Source organism: Hesperophylax consimilis, chromosome 12 (assembly GCF_061612785.1).
Source record: "Hesperophylax consimilis isolate HC1 chromosome 12, BYU_Hcon_1.0, whole genome shotgun sequence".
Classification (NCBI taxonomy): domain Eukaryota; kingdom Metazoa; phylum Arthropoda; class Insecta; order Trichoptera; family Limnephilidae; genus Hesperophylax; species Hesperophylax consimilis.
Genome location: NC_142847.1, coordinates 3581311 through 3599231, shown reverse-complemented (window position 1 = coordinate 3599231; position 17921 = coordinate 3581311). Strand labels below are relative to the sequence as shown.

Genomic DNA, 17921 nt, shown 5'->3' with positions numbered 1-17921 from the left:
GCAGTTCAAAATTCTCTTGTTAAATTATTAGCTCATAAAAGTTTATATGAACAAAGGCATAATGTTCCACACCTTTATCAAAATCTGAAAATCCTCTCGGTAAGAGCAATTATGTGGTATAAAATAATTTTTCAGCACATAAATAGCCCTATGTACATAAATAGACTGGAACACACTTACAATACTCGATTTACATTAAATGAAGGACTAATCGTACCAAAGCATGTAAACAAATATGGAAAAAGAACGCTAGACTACATGATACCAAATTGTTTAAATATGTTACCTGCAGAAATAAAAAAATGTACAAATATAAAAAGAAATTTTTTGTTGAAAAATTGGCTAGCTGAAAGAAATAGTTTGTACTAGACTCTAATACAAACTATTTCTAACTGCATACGCTTTAATTGTTTTTTGATTTTATTTTTATTGTATTACACCTCTCATGATATGAATGTATACATTTGATATAATCTGTTTAAGTTAAAAGCACCCAATGACAAACTACTTTAAAGTAGTTTATTGGGACTTTTTGATTTTTGTATATTATTTTTGATATTTAATAAAAAAAAAAAAAAAAAAAAAAAAACGTTCAATTAATTCTAAAGCAGAAATTTAACAAAACCCGTTTTATGGAATTTTCAAAAAATATTTAGAGTCCGCGTTGATATTTTCATCATGGTCTGTGGAGCTTGGTTGTTAAAATCTCATTTTAATAGCCATTTAAATAAGAACAAGCATTTCAAAATAAGAGAATCTGTATAGAAACTAATAAGAGATTTTACTCTAATATACATCCCTAGAATAAAGAAAAACACGAGAAGTGATTATAGGCCTAAAGGAGCCTATATCCATACAAAACTATCTTTCATTAGGTTTCCGAAATTCAATTGAAATGACGATATTCAATTTCAGACAAGTGCGAGAAAGACAGACCGTGTGCTAAATGGTCTACACGGAAAAAATGTTAAATGCGGGACTGCAGACCGTTTCCTGATAAACTTTTGATAAATTCCTAATATTTATTTATTTACTAACGTACCATGTCCAATTACAACACATTACATATTGCACGAAGTTAATACAAGGAGAAATGTTACATTACAGGAATATATCGGAACATTTGTTCACGCACCTGCATTTGCCGAAATGCGAGAATATTAGGATTTGAATGAACATGTTTTCCAACATCGTTTTTCAGCAGATTCGTATTTTATAAAAGTTTATCAGGAAACCTATAAATTCATTCGTTAAGGGCCTGAAAACCCGTTTTAAACCGGATTACCAATAATTTAAAGAGATTCTTAATAAAATAGCAATACTCATTTTTCTCCGTGTAGAACTAAAAATTACTTAGTTAATGGAACATTTGTTTCCATTCAAATTTATATGGAAAGGTACTTCTAGTTTTCTTTTTTATTCTATGTATATATCTATAAGTATGTGTAAGATTCCGTTTTGCAATTCTGCCCAAGCCACTTGGCAATGTTCCAGTGAACTAAATCTCCATACACCATAACATGCCCCATTGAAAATAGTGAAAGACTGCACACCCCACTGTACTCTATCCTTTTCACTGAAGTGAAATGGGGTGGACGGGGCTGATTCTACGGAATGTAAGGGGAGTAGATGTATAGTGACCGAAAATAAAAGGGTAAGGTAAGAAAGTAATTTGGTGTCCACACTAACTCCACACCACACTACCTACAAACTCACTAGATGTAACATAACATGATTCTTGTTTTATATTTTACTACTGGTTTCAAAATAGTTTTATCACTCCATTTTTGATTAGAACAATGAAAACTGCTTGTAAGCTCCATATCTAATATTGAAAACAATGTTGCAAAAAGAAAATAGTTGCGTTGACCTAAAAAAATCAAGAAAGAAGAGAAAAAAATAAGAAAGTTCAGAGAAGGAAAAAGTATGAGGGGTCGATAGGAATGTAAGGGTAAGTGTGTCCAGGAGTGACAAACGCATAATATGAATGCATCCATCTGTGGTGCAAGACATCTTAGAGGAAGCTGTGTGGGTGGTATTTTTAATGAAGTTCAAAGAAAGGAAAATGTATGAGGGTGGGTAGGAATGTGGGGGTAAATGTGTCCAGGAGTGACGAACCTATAATATGAATGCTTCCAGAGATGTGCTTTATTCCAAATAAATCCATTTCAAATGGAAATGCAAAATTCGTATTTTCCATTTTGCATTTTAAATACTTTTCTAAAAACCACTTTGCATTTTGCATTTTAAATGCTTTTCTCAGTGCATTTTCCATTCGAAATGCTTTTTTGCAACATTCTTCCTACTATCTCCACTCATCTTTTTTTCATAAGCCCCAAATATCAGTCGGTCCTCAACCTCGCTATGAGAGATAATTTACATTTGTCAAGTTGCTCCCTGGTAGGAGCCCTGGCAATTGAGTGATACCATTACAAAAAATACTGATTCAAATGGGGCCATGACGCTGTAATATTAACTGCTAAGTTTCTATGTTTTTACGTTGGCAACATTAGTCCTGCGCAAATTTTTTGTGGTTTCATAATCTGTAGTCATGGTGTTTATGGATTTACCATCATGTAATATGTTTGTTCTACATTAATATCCATTATTAAATGACAAAATTGTTTAAAAATTCTATAATTATTTTATTGTTTGACCTGAGAAACCATTTTGCATTTTCAATGCATTTTGAAAAAGGGTATTTTGCATTTTGCATTTGAAATGCTTTTCTAAAAACCATTTTCCATTTTGCATTTTCAAATGGAAAAATTTTGACCCATTTCCATTTTGCATTTCAAATGGTTTTGGGTACCCATTTTGCATATCTCTGAATGCATCCCTGCTTGTCTCATATTTTAGATTTCTGGTTTTCATTTGACAGCACATACCGTTGTTTGGATACACATATTTCGAGGAAAAAAATTTGGAAGAATAATGTATAGTTCAAGTTTTAGTATTTATAGATCTTCTTCCTACATATTGTATTTATTGTATTCATATGCATTTTAAATATTTGAATATCTAGTAGAATACGGCCGCGATCGATACTACCTTTCAAATAATTTAGTTAGATGGGGAAGATACATCATAAAATACAGGGAATGATTTATTAGTAACTAGGTTCATAATGTCTTGTCCGGAATATGTATAAAGGTCTATTCACATCTACCGGCACGTAACGTGACAGACACGTAGCGTACCAGACATGGCTCAATTAGTTTCATTATTTTTCGGAATAACTTATTGAGTAAAACCTCAAATTGTAATATTTAAATATTGAAGACAATATTAGTGATTTTTAAACGAAAATCTGAAACAGAAAAATCAGAAAAGGAAACGGTCACATCTGGGACACGAACCCAGGACCCTTGTCTTTCCGGGACAATGCTCTACCAACTGCGCTAATGGGACCCTATCCTCCTCGGTCACTTTTAACTGTATCATACTTCGAATAAGAACTACCAACATTGTCTTCATTTTTTCGCCGCACATTTTTATTGGCAACTATCTTTATGTATGATCGCAAGATTCAACCTGAACTAAATGCAATCCTAGACAGCGTCTTTTAGATAAACCTATCTTATTGTTTTTTTTTGTTTTTTTGTTTTTTTTTTTTTTTTTTTAATGTGCGACATCTATTGACTTTTTCTGCAAGTCTAGAAATGAATTATTATTTTTCGGAATAACTTATTGAGTAAAACCTCAAATTGTAATATTTAAATATTGAAGACAATATTAGTGATTTTTAAACGAAAATCTGAAACAGAAAAATCAGAAAAGGAAACGGTCACATCTGGGACACGAACCCAGGACCCTTGTCTTTCCGGGACAATGCTCTACCAACTGCGCTAATGGGACCCTATCCTCCTCGGTCACTTTTAACTGTATCATACTTCGAATAAGAACTACCAACATTGTCTTCATTTTTTCGCCGCACATTTTTATTGGCAACTATCTTTATGTATGATCGCAAGATTCAACCTGAACTAAATGCAATCCTAGACAGCGTCTTTTAGATAAACCTATCTTATTGTTTTTTATTTATTTATTTTTTTTATTTTTTATTTTTTTTTTTTTTTTTTTATTAGTTTCATACATTGTGTATGAAGACGGCGTAGCGTTTCCGTATAGACACGGGCCGGCACCGGCCAGTACCGACGGACAATCTTCGCTAGAATATTTTGTATGTCTGTTGTATATTAAATTCGATTAAACTATGCTAAATGGTGAAATATTTTAAATGATAATACATTATTGGTACTTATCATCTATGTTTAATTATTTTAAATGTACTTAAATATAATCGACCACCACAACACGGGCATGTGCAGAGCATGGTAGTCGAAAAATTCACAATGATTAATAAACAATGCACGGAATAAAGAAAAATTTAAAAAGTCACACTGTAATCATCTGTAGAATGCATGTACGAGAATAGAAATAAAAAATAATAAAAATTGCCTTCAGTGAAATCCATAAGGGACCTGGGGGTCACATTTGAACCCAAACTTTTCTAATCATATTAGATCAGTTATCATCGTCGTGTTATAAACTTCTCGGGTTCGATTGCATTACCTACACTATCTAAACTACCCGTTAAGTAACTAAAAGTTCCCGATATTCAATCGTCACATGGATTGGCTATCTGAGACGCATTACGATTGTTTCCAATCTAGGAGGAATGGGGTCCTTTCACGAATGGCATAAAAATATATATTTTAATGACACCCGCTATAAATCAGCCAGAGTCGACACCACGTATTCAACGTGGCAGAACGGACTTGCTGGCCAAGTTTGACCAAGATGACTTTAGGTCTCTTGACATTTTCAACCTGGCCTTGAAGGTTTCAAATCATATTAGGCAAGAACTGTAACACATTTTTAAATTAAAACATATCATCTTTGGGGATTTTGTGTGTGGGGTCTTTTTGTGGAAATGGAGGAGCGAACCTGGGTCTTGAAGGTGGCTAAATTGTAAGAGGGGGAAACACAAAAACCGAAAAATCATTCCACAGCCGAGTTGTTGAACTCAAGTGGTAGAAACGACACATTCTCTTGTCAACTGCAAATGTTGGGCGCGCGCTGGCGTGTTTCCCGATGCACCGGTTCCGAAGGGATCAATGACGCTAGTTCCTGGAGCATCTTCCATTGAAATACCGGCAGAACAAGGACATCATTCCCACCCGACACCTATGCTCTAAATATTGCAATCCGTTTTTTAAGATAGGGGAATCCATCAAACGGACCGCCTGTTTTTCCTTTGAGGGTTTTTTCAGATATTTTGGGGTCAGACCTAAGGTGGCTGATAAATTCAACCGTGGGGCGCACTTGTGATTTGTGCAAGGTTAGAAGTTACTATTAAAGTATCTGTGGGCCCTGTAGATACAGTACCTACGCCCTGCTTCTGAGAGGCTAACTTTACTCTGGCATCCAGTTTATCGATGGAAGGCATGTTGGGATGATTGCTTCTATTCAAGGAGTCTCGATTGTCATTTCGATCTCTTTTAGAAGTAATCAAACGTGATTGAGTCTTTGAAACATTAAATTCGACTAGGTTATACATTCCCCGAGATGAAAACCTCTCGAGATAACCGTCCATTCTCTGCTTCAAAGCCCTCCGAGCTGTTTATATTTACCCATATTGACCCATTCTTAAATATTTGAAAAATCTTTCTCCATCTTCTCGGCGTTCTTTATAATACTATGTAAAAAATTCCCTCATTTTTTTCGTCTTTTGTCCATCGGATGAACAGCAAATCGTTTCATTTTCTGTCTTTTTTCCTAGCTCCTACTTTCTCTTCAAGCCAAATTGTCACTGCGTCTATTCATCTACAGAAAAAAATCTGAAACATTTTCCGCGGGCGCTCAGAATAATATTTGTTGATTTTGGATTTTTTAAATTCCCTTGTCTTGCCTGCAGTTTACCGCAAAACGACAATTCGGTTTTCTTTGCTTCCTGTTGTCATGACCACATTTTGTTGACGATCAACAATTTGAAGCCACGGTGTGAAGGGGAAGATGTTTGAAAAATGGCTTTAGCTTCTTAATTTTATCTTTACATGTCCCATTTATTATCTTATCAAATACTTAGAACAAAAAAATCGCTAGTAAGTAGGTATACTGCTAGCGATTCGAATTGTCAGTTTGATGAGTTATCCGGTCACCAATGGCCACACAGCATCCCTAAGACGACATAGGCCCTGAGGGATTTTTTACTCAGAGCCTCATGTGTGTAGCTAATTCTTTCATAAAAACCACTCTACACAAAAATACAGACCATCGAAATATTATTGTTTACACCTACCTAGGCATCTACTGGATTCGACAGTGGGCGCCAAAATTTAATTGCGCCAGACGCGGTTTTGCTGAGCCGACCCTGTCTAAACTACACTCCAAAGTCCCAAGCCGCCACTACCTACATATAATTCGTAAAGCCATACTTTAAATATATCATATATAAAGTGTAGATCTTTATTAAATCATTACATGTATAGCATGAATAGAGTTATTAACCTATTAACGGTTTGGTAGGGTTCCTTCAAAGTGAAAAACAAAGGCATGACAATAATGCCAAATAAATAATGGACCCCTTTTGTTTTTTTTATTTATAACCCCTATATATTTCACTAGGACAAATAAGTTCCTACTTTCTAGTACTTAATTTTACGTCTAGGCTTTTGAATGAATTGAAAAGGCGATTGATTTTTTTTAAACAACTATAAGGTTGGCAGTGAGGCAACCGATTAAGATTCCGTTAAGAAGTAGATGGAATCCCAATTTCGTGAATTGTTGTCAGGCCCGGCCCTGCGCTAAACGCCGCCTGGCGCAAGTAACATTTTGGCGCCCCTTGTCAAAACCCTTAGACGCCTAAGTAGGAGATTGTTGTAATCAACAACATTTAGATAATTCGTGTTTTCATGTATCACCGTTTTTATGAAAAATATTGCTAAGTAATGTATTATCAGCGCCTGGGCAATTCGGCACCCGGAACGGAATGCTCCAATTGCGCCCGCATTGGGCCGACCCTGATTCTTGTGAGACTGATTGAATATAGGGGGGGAAGAAGGAACAAGAGATTGGACGTACCTGGATATTCAGATTAGGTCACTAAACACTAAAGATAATTAGAGCCATTTCCTGTAGTTCCATTCCAATAGTTTGATAAGAATGGCGATACTGGGGGTACCGTAGAAACTGCGATGGAATTGAAATGTATAAGATTTCAATTTGTAAAATATCCTATTTCCGAAAAAAATGAAATTTTCACATCTTCGTGAAAAAGAAACCAATTGGAATCACAGGTGAATAAAACGAAAAATATTAATTAATTCTAGCCCAAACCCGTAAAAATCATGGGATAGTTTGAATTATAGATAAATCAGTTCCAACACGGTGAAAACTTACTCACATAAAATATTGCTAATTTTTAAAGACTCTCTTCAAATTATTGTAATCCGGTTAAAAACGGGATTGCAGGCCCTTAACTAATGATTTGATAGGTTTCCTAATAAACTGTTAGTAAAATTCAAATGTTTCATCACGATGTTGCAACACGTGTTCGTTTGTCATTATATATTATCAAGGCGACTGATGCATGAACACGTGCTCCGATATTTTAGGAATTTATTCAAAGTTCTTATTAAAGAATTACCAATAATTTGAAAAGATTTTTAATAAATTAGCAATTCTCATTTTTCTCCGTGCAGTTCCAATTTGTCCAGAAAAATTATTTACGTACTTTATCGCTTGCCTGAATTGTCCAAGCAAATATTTCCAATTTCGAAAATTACCCTTAAATTCAAAGCAAATCCTAGTTATGGATTTCATTGAACCGGAATTACAGACACACAAACGAAATTAGTATATTTGATGATAATATACTATACACTCAAAACGGGTAATAGGTACCTACGTACGCAAACCTGCCAACACCTATTTAATTTTTCTGTGAAAAATTACAGGAGACCTCGAGAAATTAAAAGGGTATTTGTTAACAAAATTCCATTTCTACTCTATCGGGTCTATTTATATTTTAGAAGGGGACGCAATAATTTCATTCTACTAAAATCTCATTCATAATAATGTTAGCACCAATAAAAAAATCCTTGAATTGCAATAAGAAATCAAATTCAAGCATAATATAATGAGACCGGAAATATATACCTATATACAAATCAAAGAAAGCAGCTGATGTCTTCAGAGGAAAGTACTTACATACAATCCCGTTCCCTTGTTATCAAATCCCCCTTATAAACAAACTGAGTCCAGCACTCATTCCGTCACTAGCACATGTTTACTCACAATACTGACTTTTATACAAACGAAAATCTTTACGCAGAACAACAATCAAACACTTAATTAATTCCTCGATCGCCTTTTGATAAAATAACCGAACGAGATTGTGAGATTTCGGTGTAAATAGGCAAAAAACGCGACGTTGAACTTCAATGGCCGCCCGCCAAAACACGGCACCTCCGACGAACGAGAGGGATGCACATATTATTTCACTTTTGAGGTTATGTATCCGAATGGATAGTAAAGTGAAAGTTGGGTGCATTTCCCTTTTAGGAGAGGGCGCATGCGTCCGGCCGCCATTACAGAGGAAAACCAGTGCTTCTGAAAACCCACCCCTTTCTCTGAGGCAAAAATTAAGTTATTTATTTTCTCTTAAAACCATATGTGCACAGCTTTTATTTTATGATACTTCCCCCGCGTGTCTATCTTGGCCTAACCATATAATGATAATTTCATTATAATATTAAGTACTATTATACTATTCTCATTAAAAATTTAGGCGTATCAGATCTATCAAAAAATTTATATGTAAAAATGCAAAAATCAGTCATTTTAAATACATGTATGATAACGAAAGATTTTTTTAAATATTTATGTTGAGGGATCAGTAGGATTTATAGGCCCTGTTAGGAGTTCTACCGAGCCGAACCCTCTGATATGAAATTATCTGGAGTCGGTGAATTATTTTCCCATTTGATCTCTGGTGATTTGACGTGTTGTTCTTGTATTGTTTTGTATTTATTTTGCTTATATAATGCACTTGCATAATGTTGATTGACTAGATGATCATTTGTGGAAAATTGTGTGGAAGGGTTTAGTTTTTCCTATGGGGAAGATTAAACCCGGACATAAAATCGAAAAAATAGGGGTAGGCGGGGTAACTTATCAAAAGTACTTACTAATAAAAAATAAGAATAAAACAACATTCGTAGTTTAGGTTTAGTTGATTTCGCATAACCCTGTGGAAAGGTGGGCTTATAGGGTGCGATCAATATTAAAGTAAGCGACATTAATAAAATATGGTAGGTGGTATACTGCTCACTTTCCAACGATACGGATCGACTCTACTTGACTTTGTCAGAATGATTGCATGTAGCATTACAGTCAGGCTCCGAGTTTATTGTGGAACTGATACTAATGTGCGGTATTAGGAAGTTTACCTTTTTATGTCTCTATAGGTAATTTAATTTAATACTTATTTGACCTTTCCTTATATATGCAATATAAATATATTTTCACTCCATAATTCAACATAATAAAAGCGTAATTTTTCCTCTAATGTAATTTTTTTTTTGTATAAAATCAAATTCAAAATAGACTAATTTACGTTTCCCCGCATTTCCACAGAGAGAAGACGGACCGTCAAACAACTCGGTCTTGGCACACACTCCTTGCCTCATTCACATTCATACATCGTCTCAAATATACTCTTCTGTTATTCTGACTCTTGACATGGCCCGATTCAAGTATCTGGTTCACTTGATCGTTAACTGTCTTCCTCGGGCGTCCCCGATATCTTCTACCATTCACATTATCTTAATATATTCTCCTCACACTCCTTTCATTAGCTCTACACACGCCCAAACCATCTAAGCATCCCTTTCTTAATCTTACTCATCACACTCACACCAGCCTTGCATTATTTTCTAATCTCCACATTTCTCACACGATCATACATGTTTTTACATCAATAGGCCTCAGGGATCTCATTTATACAGTATTCAGTCAACTTTCATCCTTCCTCTGCCAGTCCTACGCCTCACTGCCATACATCAGGGTAGGTATCAACACTCCATTGTGGACTGCTAGCTTCGCTTCTTTGGACATGTTTTGTTACCGCCAACCGCGGTCAGTCCTCCAGTTTTTTAACACTTCGGCTGCCGAAAAATGAAAAAGTTTTTAAGAAATCGAAATGCTCAGAACGAAACAAAAAGTTTTTTGAATTCTCTATGTGATGTATATCCACCAGCTTCCCGCTAGTACTATGAGTTTCCGGACACCTTTTATAAACCATCAATGGAAATTTTTAAATAAGGGTTGAAAAGTTGAACAATCTTTGAAAAGCGTTTTCTCTTTCCCTCTGACTGTTCCTTTGACGGGAGGAATGCCCCTTCTCTGTTACAACACAAAACCCTCCCTCGGTTTTGGGTGAGTCATGTTTAGTCTTCTCTCTAGTTTAGGGGTAGGGGGAGTGCTTTATCACTTCGATTAGAAGAAACATTCGCCATATTTTATTAATGCGAGATTTAGTATGCAGACGGCGCGCGTAGAAAGTGCACCACTAAATTTAGTTCGAGGTACAGAGAAAAAAATTGTAGGGGTGGGTAGGTACCAATTCATCACGCCGTTTTTATTGGCTGCCATGCTTTATGTGTACACGTCTTCGCTAATTAAAAATAAATTGATCAGTCAATAAGAAAAAAGAATGAATCTTTTTGAAAGATGAAATAAAAATAATGTTTTCAAAAATGAATAGAAACATTTCTACTGTATTTTTGGTAAAATCGGTAGGTTTATCGGTAAATATTTACTATTCCGCTTAACAACCAAAAACAATACTTCGTTTCAACTTAATTACCGTAAGAAAAAATATTAAAATACGACTGGAGACCTCTAGCTTGCTATTTGAGAGCCTTACCCCTCGACAACGGTGACCATTTTACAAAATTGGGTAAAAATTCTGAATCGCTGGATATGCATTTTTTTTCAAATAACACCCCGATTAAAATTACTAAACAAAATGCAACCATTTACGTCGGTGGAAGTTGAAAATACTGTGAAAATACACTTATTCACTCACAAGCTATAATAATAAAATAAAAAAATGGGTGTGTCAAGCCTACGCAAGACAGAAGTGAAACTTCTAGTATTCTTCTCTCTCTCTCTTTTCATTTCATTCTCTCTTTTTTTCTGTCTATTGACATATTTATAAGTAGCATGTGATAAAAAAAATTAAAAGTTATAAAAAAAGAAAAAAAAATTAGTTAAAGCGGGGATCGAACCTCGGTTCTTCACGACCACAGTCGTGCGCTCTGCCTGTAGACAGCGAAGATGAGTTAGGAGAGTGAGTTAAACTAGGTATATAATATTTACACCTTGCTAATGTTTTCAGTATTATTAGGGCTTTTTTATACTAATTTTCATATATTTATTGGCAGGTAGAGTAGAAATTAATATTGTTTAGCGTTTGCCAACGACCATACCATGTTGAACACACCGGTTCTCGTCCGATCACCGAAGTTAAGCAACATTGGGCGCGGTCAGTACTTGGATGGGTGACCGCTTGGGAACACCGCGTGCCGTTGGCCTATTTTTTATTTTAATTTCATGTTTTTTTTATTTTTTTATCATTACTATAATTAATAATATCATAAAATTCTTTAACTTTTCAAGTATGCTACAGGCCTAAAATATTACTTAGTGGATTGATATTATGGTCAACCATTGAAAAAAAAAATTCCTACAAACTTATTAATGTAATTACGATCTTTTTCAAGCGCGTATGTAATGATTATTTTTATCAACCTCGCACACACCTTGCTAATTTTTTCAATATTATTAGGGCTTTTTTATACTAATTTTCATATATTTATTGGCAGGTAGAATAGAAATTAATATTGTTTAACTTTTGCCAACGACCATACCATTTTGAACACACCGGTTCTCGTCCGATCACCGAAGTTAAGCAACATTGGGCGCGGTCAGTACTTGGATGGGTGACCGCTTGGGAACACCGCGTGCCGTTGGCCCATTTTTTATTTTAATTTTATGTTTTTTTTCATTTTTTTATCGTTAACATCATAAAAAATTTTATATCATTCTTTAACTTTTCAATTATGCTACAGGCCTAAAATATTACTTAGTGGATTGATATTATGGTCAACCATTAAAAAAAAAAAATTCCTTAAAAACAAAAAAATAATATTCCATGGCCGAGAATCGAACTCGGATCAACTGCTTCGAAAGCAACTATGCTGACCATTACACCACCAACGCCAGTTGTCGAGATGAGCTAAGAAGCATTTATATTTTACTTCAAAACTTTTACTACATCAAATGAACTTTAATCGGTCCCGCATTTTCGTTTCGGTCATGAGTTGGTTTTACTCCTCGAAATTGCATGACGCGCGTAAAGAAGTTTCACTTCAAAAATAATATTATACGATATATTTGTAAAATCAGAAACTTCCAAAAAAATATTTCAATGGTGAATAGTGCCATCTATGAAGGATAGTTATAAGTTTTAAGTTAAGTTATCCATGAAATTATTTTTATACTGCCATCTAGGTTTTCTTTATATAACCTTCAACTAAATGTAATTTTAGCACTTTGGCCGACCATGTAATAATAATAATAATAATAGGATGATTTGTAGAGCGCCGTTTTTGTGAAAAATCACCTCAAGGGCGCTATGTAGATACCTATTAAAAAAATGAAATTGTCAAAATATTTGGTTTTTTTTAGAAGCGGCGCCCCCGACTGGACAGATAAGCCTAATTCTCGAAAGACCTTAAACTTGAAATGAGGAAAACCTGATAATTTACTGGAGTAAATTTTCAGATTTATGTGGAATAAAGGCAAGGAAAACCCCAATCATTCAGATCTAGTCATTGAATATGGCGCAACAGGATATGGCGAATCAAACGCCTGAATTGTGAACGGCTGTTCCACCAGCCTCGTTCTACAGGTTACAGTAAATTTACACTTGTATTACGTGGCAATGTGGTTGTAAATTCTAACTAACCAACACGCAGTTTCCGCAGGGGTAGGCAGAAAGGACGGACCGCCAAGCAACTGGGTCTTGGCACACATTCATTCTAACAGTTTCAGAATAAATTACTCTTCTATCACCACTTAGGCCATAATTTCATCTTTCAGGAAACCCGGATTTGCCAGGAATACGAGGAATGAAACCACAGGACGGATGTAAATAAATGCGTCTCATGCAAAAGCGATGCAAGAGTGGGGGTGACCAGATAAATCATCACATCTTTAAAAGTTATAGTCATGGAAAGTGATGAAACAAAAACTTTATTAACCGAGTTTTAAGTAGGTTAAGTTAAAAAAACTTTTTTTTTCATTGTTTCTAATGACTTTGTATCACTTTTTAAAAGTGTGTTGAATTGTCACTGTTGAGTTATCATGGAACCAATAGTGGGATAGGTAGGTGGTGGTAGGACAAAATAGAAAAGAATAATTTGGGTTCTTAGATCATTTATTGTCAAAATCAACGACTAAGAATTCAGAGCTCAATCCTCATCCTCCTCAGCAGCTGCGCCAGCTCCTGCGGTTCCCTTCTTCATGTTCTTCCTCTTCACGCGGCCAGGGCGACCGCCTCCGAAGGGTGACTTCAGGGAGAAGTCAATGTGCTTCTGGGAATCCAGGCGCACCAGGAACGAGGGGATGTTCACAACCTGCTTGCGGACACTGAACAAAATAAAAGATTATTAGTATGAGCCTTCAAGTTTTAAAATGAGATTGGAAATAGAAATCAAAAACAATAATAAAATATAGATATACTACTGATGACCTAGTTTAACCACTTAATAAATTGGACACTACAATGGACCACAGCATGTGAATATTGATATAAGAATGTCTCCAGCATTGTTCAGATGCCGTCAACTGACTGAAAACCTCAAAATCCATCTTTGACCTCCATCGTGTGAAGAATTGATATACTTTATGTCTCATGAAGCGAGTTTGTATCTTGCATCAAAACCACTAGGGTTTGTTTAATTGTCAATTTCCAGTAATTAGATGAATACTTCTTTCAAAGATGAATTAATGCACATATCTAAATATAAAAGGGTACACAAAGATGAATAAACTGGTCCCAGCGAAAGCTTGTACGGACATCGACATCTGGCCTCTTCCGCCTCACGCATCTTATTTGAAAACAAAGAAAGAAGGCGTTAGAACGACAAAGTCATAAACAATGTCTCTCCTGGGACTAGGTATATTGTTGCTAAATCAACACTTTGCAGCTTAAATTAAAGTAGAAATTAGCATTTCAGGTGTAGAACACAAATGTACCTTTTGCCACTAATCAATTTTACATGATTAATTTCAAGACATTGAATGTCGTAAACGAACACCAAGTGGTCAGTATGAAATATGTAGTTGATTCAAGTGGCCATTTTCACCGTTGGGTTTGGAAATTCAGGTAGAAATTCCAGAATAATTCTTCATTTTATCTCCGATCTGTTGTGAAAATAATATAACATGAGAAAAGCAAATAACAATCTAACTACAATTTAGTTATAAATACAGGTTATGTATCCATGTCTGAAACAGAAGGAATTATTAATAAATTCCTCCTGTGATTAATCAAGGATGTATATTTGATCTTGCCTTAAAGATTAGAGTACATTCCCATAAAAAGAAACGACCCTTGCCCAAAAAATAAGGCTTGGAAACTTAATTTTAATAGATTCTATGGTAAAATCTAAGTGGGTTGAAGGTATGCATAATGCCCAAAAACATGCTGAGAAGACAAAATTATCATTATTTGTAGCCATGTGACTTCCTATTAACATCTAATCACTTTCAACGAAGAACTTCACAAACAAAGTGCACATCGCTACAAATGATTTAGTCATTTAGTCCCAACAGCACATTAAAGTTCTTTGTGTGGATACTTTCATGATCCCATGCTGTTCATCCTTATGAACACTACATGGACTATTGTGAGTCAAATGACATCTACATCAAATTGAGAATAACAGAGGATAGAATGCTTACCGGATATGTCTTTGCCTGATGAGAACGCGGGCATGATGGATAGACTTGGCAAGTCCTAGCTTGAAGACCTGGGTCTGCAGCCTCCTTTCCAAGAAATCCTCAATCTTCAGACCGAGCACGTAATCGAGCTTCATGCGAGTCTCATCCAACACTCCGATGCGTACCAGACGACGGAGAAGTGCGTTACCTTAAATAATAACCTCAAATTAGTAAAAGGAGATGAGCAGACGAATCGAATATGGGGAGAAATAACTTCAGATAATGGGTTAACAGCATGGTAGGCCTTCAGACTAGAGGTACCAGAAAAGTAAGTTTGATCATCACTTTAGGTTGTTACAGATAATGTGCAATAGACGTAACCTAAAATTTATTGGTAAGCAATTTTTCAATTGGTACATACCTTCGAACAACCTCTTAGGTTCCTTTTCGTCGAGGGTCAGGAGCTCTCGGGCAGCCTTACGGATCTTTGCAAGGGTGTACTTAACCCTCCATACTTCGCGCTTGTTGCGAAGACCGAACTCGCCGATAATTTTCAACTCCTGGTCAAGACGAGACTTCTCGTAAGGACGACGAGGGGTGACATAAGTTTTTGAAAAGACAGAGGGGACTCTGCCGTTCACCATTTTGAAGCGTGTGTTTTAATCTGCAAAAAATAACGACAAATTAGCACTCAGTATTGAACTCAAACTAACTCGTGTTGGACATTATACGCTCAACGAATGAGGTGAACACGTGAAATAGCCGGAATGCTCACGTTGTCATAATTTGACAGTCGAGCTGCAATCGGCAAAAATCACAGCAATCTCCACTAATACCGCGGTCAAAACTTTGTAAAACGTACAGTCAAATAACAGGCAATATTATTATATGATACATATTGGAAATAAAACTACAATAGGTTAGATATTGAATAAGTAACGCACCTCACACGCCGAACAACCGCCGCCAGCCGTAGAAATTTAATGAAGGAAGAGGAAACGCGCGCAGTACTTTTGATGATAAAATAATGATACCATATACAAAATATAATATTCCCGAATAGATATTTAAGGCCTTTTTGGTTCGGTACCTGTTTTCTAGGACAACCATTCCATAACGTTCCATAAATGTTTATGTTTTTATTATCTATTAAAAAACTGTAAAATCAACACAAACAACACTAATTATTTTGCGTAATAAAATACCCTGAAATTTTGTGGATAAAAGTGAGATAATATTTATAATTTTGTAAATATTTATTAAAAAAAATCATTGACACATGGTAAAAAAACTTTATATTACTGTGTTTTTGTTTTATTAAAAAACATGGGTAACTATTTATTATTTGTAGTCGGTTTGGTAGTTTTCCTACAAAAGAATAATTGACATAAGTTCATCAATAAATAAATCTTTTTTTTGTAACTTGCAATCAACAAATGGAGTCTAATTATTATTTTTGTTTACCCTTATAAATATGTCACTATTAAACTATACAAGAAATATTAGATTAACTGATTGTGTAAATATGCATCTAAAATGTATGTACTTTAAAAAAAAATTCTTTATTTGTATGAACACATCTAAAAATATGCTTTTCCGGAATCAGTTTTAAAGATTCATTGTGAACATGTACCATTACATTATTGTAAAAATATATATTTTGTAATATTATACGCATTGTATAACGCAAATATGTATATAAAGCTAACCCAAGTGCCCAATACCCACATGAATGAGATAAAAGAAGGGCAGATGAATGATGTGTTATAATATGATCAGAGATGTGCAAAATGGGTACCCAAAACCATTTGAAATGCAAAATGGAAATGGGTCAAAACTTTTCCATTTGAAAATGCAAAATGCAAAATGGTTTTTAGAAAAGCATTTAAAATGCAAAATGCAAAATACCTATTTTCAAAATGCATTGAAAATGCAAAATGGTTTCTCAGGTCAAACAATTAAAATAATTATAGAATTTTTAAACAGTTTTGTCATTTAATATGTCATTCAATGTAGAACAAACATATTATATGATGGTAAATCAAAAAATGCCACGACTACAGATTATAACCACAAAAAATTTGCGCGGGACAAATGTTGCCAGCGTAAAAACATAGAAACTGCTATCTAACATTTAATATTACAGCGTCATGGCCCCATGTTCAGTATTTGAATCAGTATTTTTTGTAATGGTATCACTCGATTGCCAGGGCTTCTACCAGGGAGCAACTTGAAAAATGTAAATTATCTCTCATAGCGAGGTTGAGGACCGACCAGGGGCATTTAACTAAGCTTTGGCCATGAAACTCATTTGAAACCGCCACGCCCACCTCAAAATTCTTATAGAAAACGAATAATATGGCTAAAAGCTCAGATCTCATTGGTGAGAACAGAAGGATTGGTTTGATCTCTCGCTCTCTACCATAATGACTCGTGTAACAGAAAGAGATGACGGAATTATGCCGTTTGACAGTTTTCAAATCATTCAAACAAAATGACAGTGGTTTATTTATACACGCGGGTTGTCATTTGCTGCCGAAATACTATCATTTCTCATTTCCGTCGAAAATATTGCGTGTTAAAGTTGTTCGTGATAAAAATACAATATAAGCCAGTATAGTGTTAGCGAGTTATAAACATATTATATTCAACCTACCTACGTAAGTTCAAGTTTAAAGTGAATTAACAGTTTTAGGTTATTCGTTCGGTTTTTTGAACAATGCTTGATACTTGACATATGTCTTCCTCCACAACGTATAAATGTTATTTATTATATCGATAAACTTATTCATGTTATTGATTAGTGTTATCCTGTATTATCTTATTGTTTTGGTGAAATTAAAGATTTTTAAACATATGTAACCATGAGTTCATGAGGCTGAAAAATGTCGGAATTTTTCGTC

General features: G+C 35.0%; 1 protein-coding gene and 2 non-coding genes across 3 annotated transcripts; 2 read left to right on the top strand and 1 right to left on the bottom strand.

The window, feature by feature from the left end:
* The first annotated feature begins 11484 nt into the window (after window positions 1-11484).
* LOC149419017 (5S ribosomal RNA) lies at window positions 11485-11603 on the top strand. Its single transcript, XR_016302911.1, has one exon. It is a non-coding gene; the product is annotated as a 5S ribosomal RNA (ribosomal RNA).
* Window positions 11604-11925: 322 nt separating this feature from the next.
* LOC149419016 (5S ribosomal RNA) lies at window positions 11926-12044 on the top strand. Its single transcript, XR_016302919.1, has one exon. It is a non-coding gene; the product is annotated as a 5S ribosomal RNA (ribosomal RNA).
* A 1448-nt stretch (window positions 12045-13492) lies between these two features.
* Window positions 13493-16095, bottom strand: RpS9 (ribosomal protein S9). The gene is made up of 4 exons (XM_089637647.1): window positions 15963-16095; window positions 15440-15682; window positions 15040-15226; window positions 13493-13722 (listed from the first exon to the last, which is right to left on the bottom strand). Exons 2-4 carry the CDS (start codon window positions 15660-15662, stop codon window positions 13545-13547), a joined length of 588 nt encoding a protein of 195 aa, XP_089493773.1. The 5' UTR covers window positions 15663-15682; window positions 15963-16095; the 3' UTR covers window positions 13493-13544.
* Window positions 16096-17921: the final 1826 nt, after the last annotated feature.

What these genes read in the sequence shown, in the direction of transcription:
- RpS9 (XM_089637647.1), bottom strand. Translation starts at nt 15,662, where the DNA reads ATGGTGAACGGCAGAGTCCCCTCTGTCTTTTCAAAAACTTATGTCACC. An exon ending in ACCTAAGAGGTTGTTCGAAG is followed by an intron (nt 15,227 to 15,439) that starts GTATGTACCAAT and finishes TTATTATTTAAG; the next exon opens with GTAACGCACTTCTCCGTCGT. An exon ending in ATCAGGCAAAGACATATCCG is followed by an intron (nt 13,723 to 15,039) that starts GTAAGCATTCTA and finishes TATTTTGTTCAG; the next exon opens with TGTCCGCAAGCAGGTTGTGA.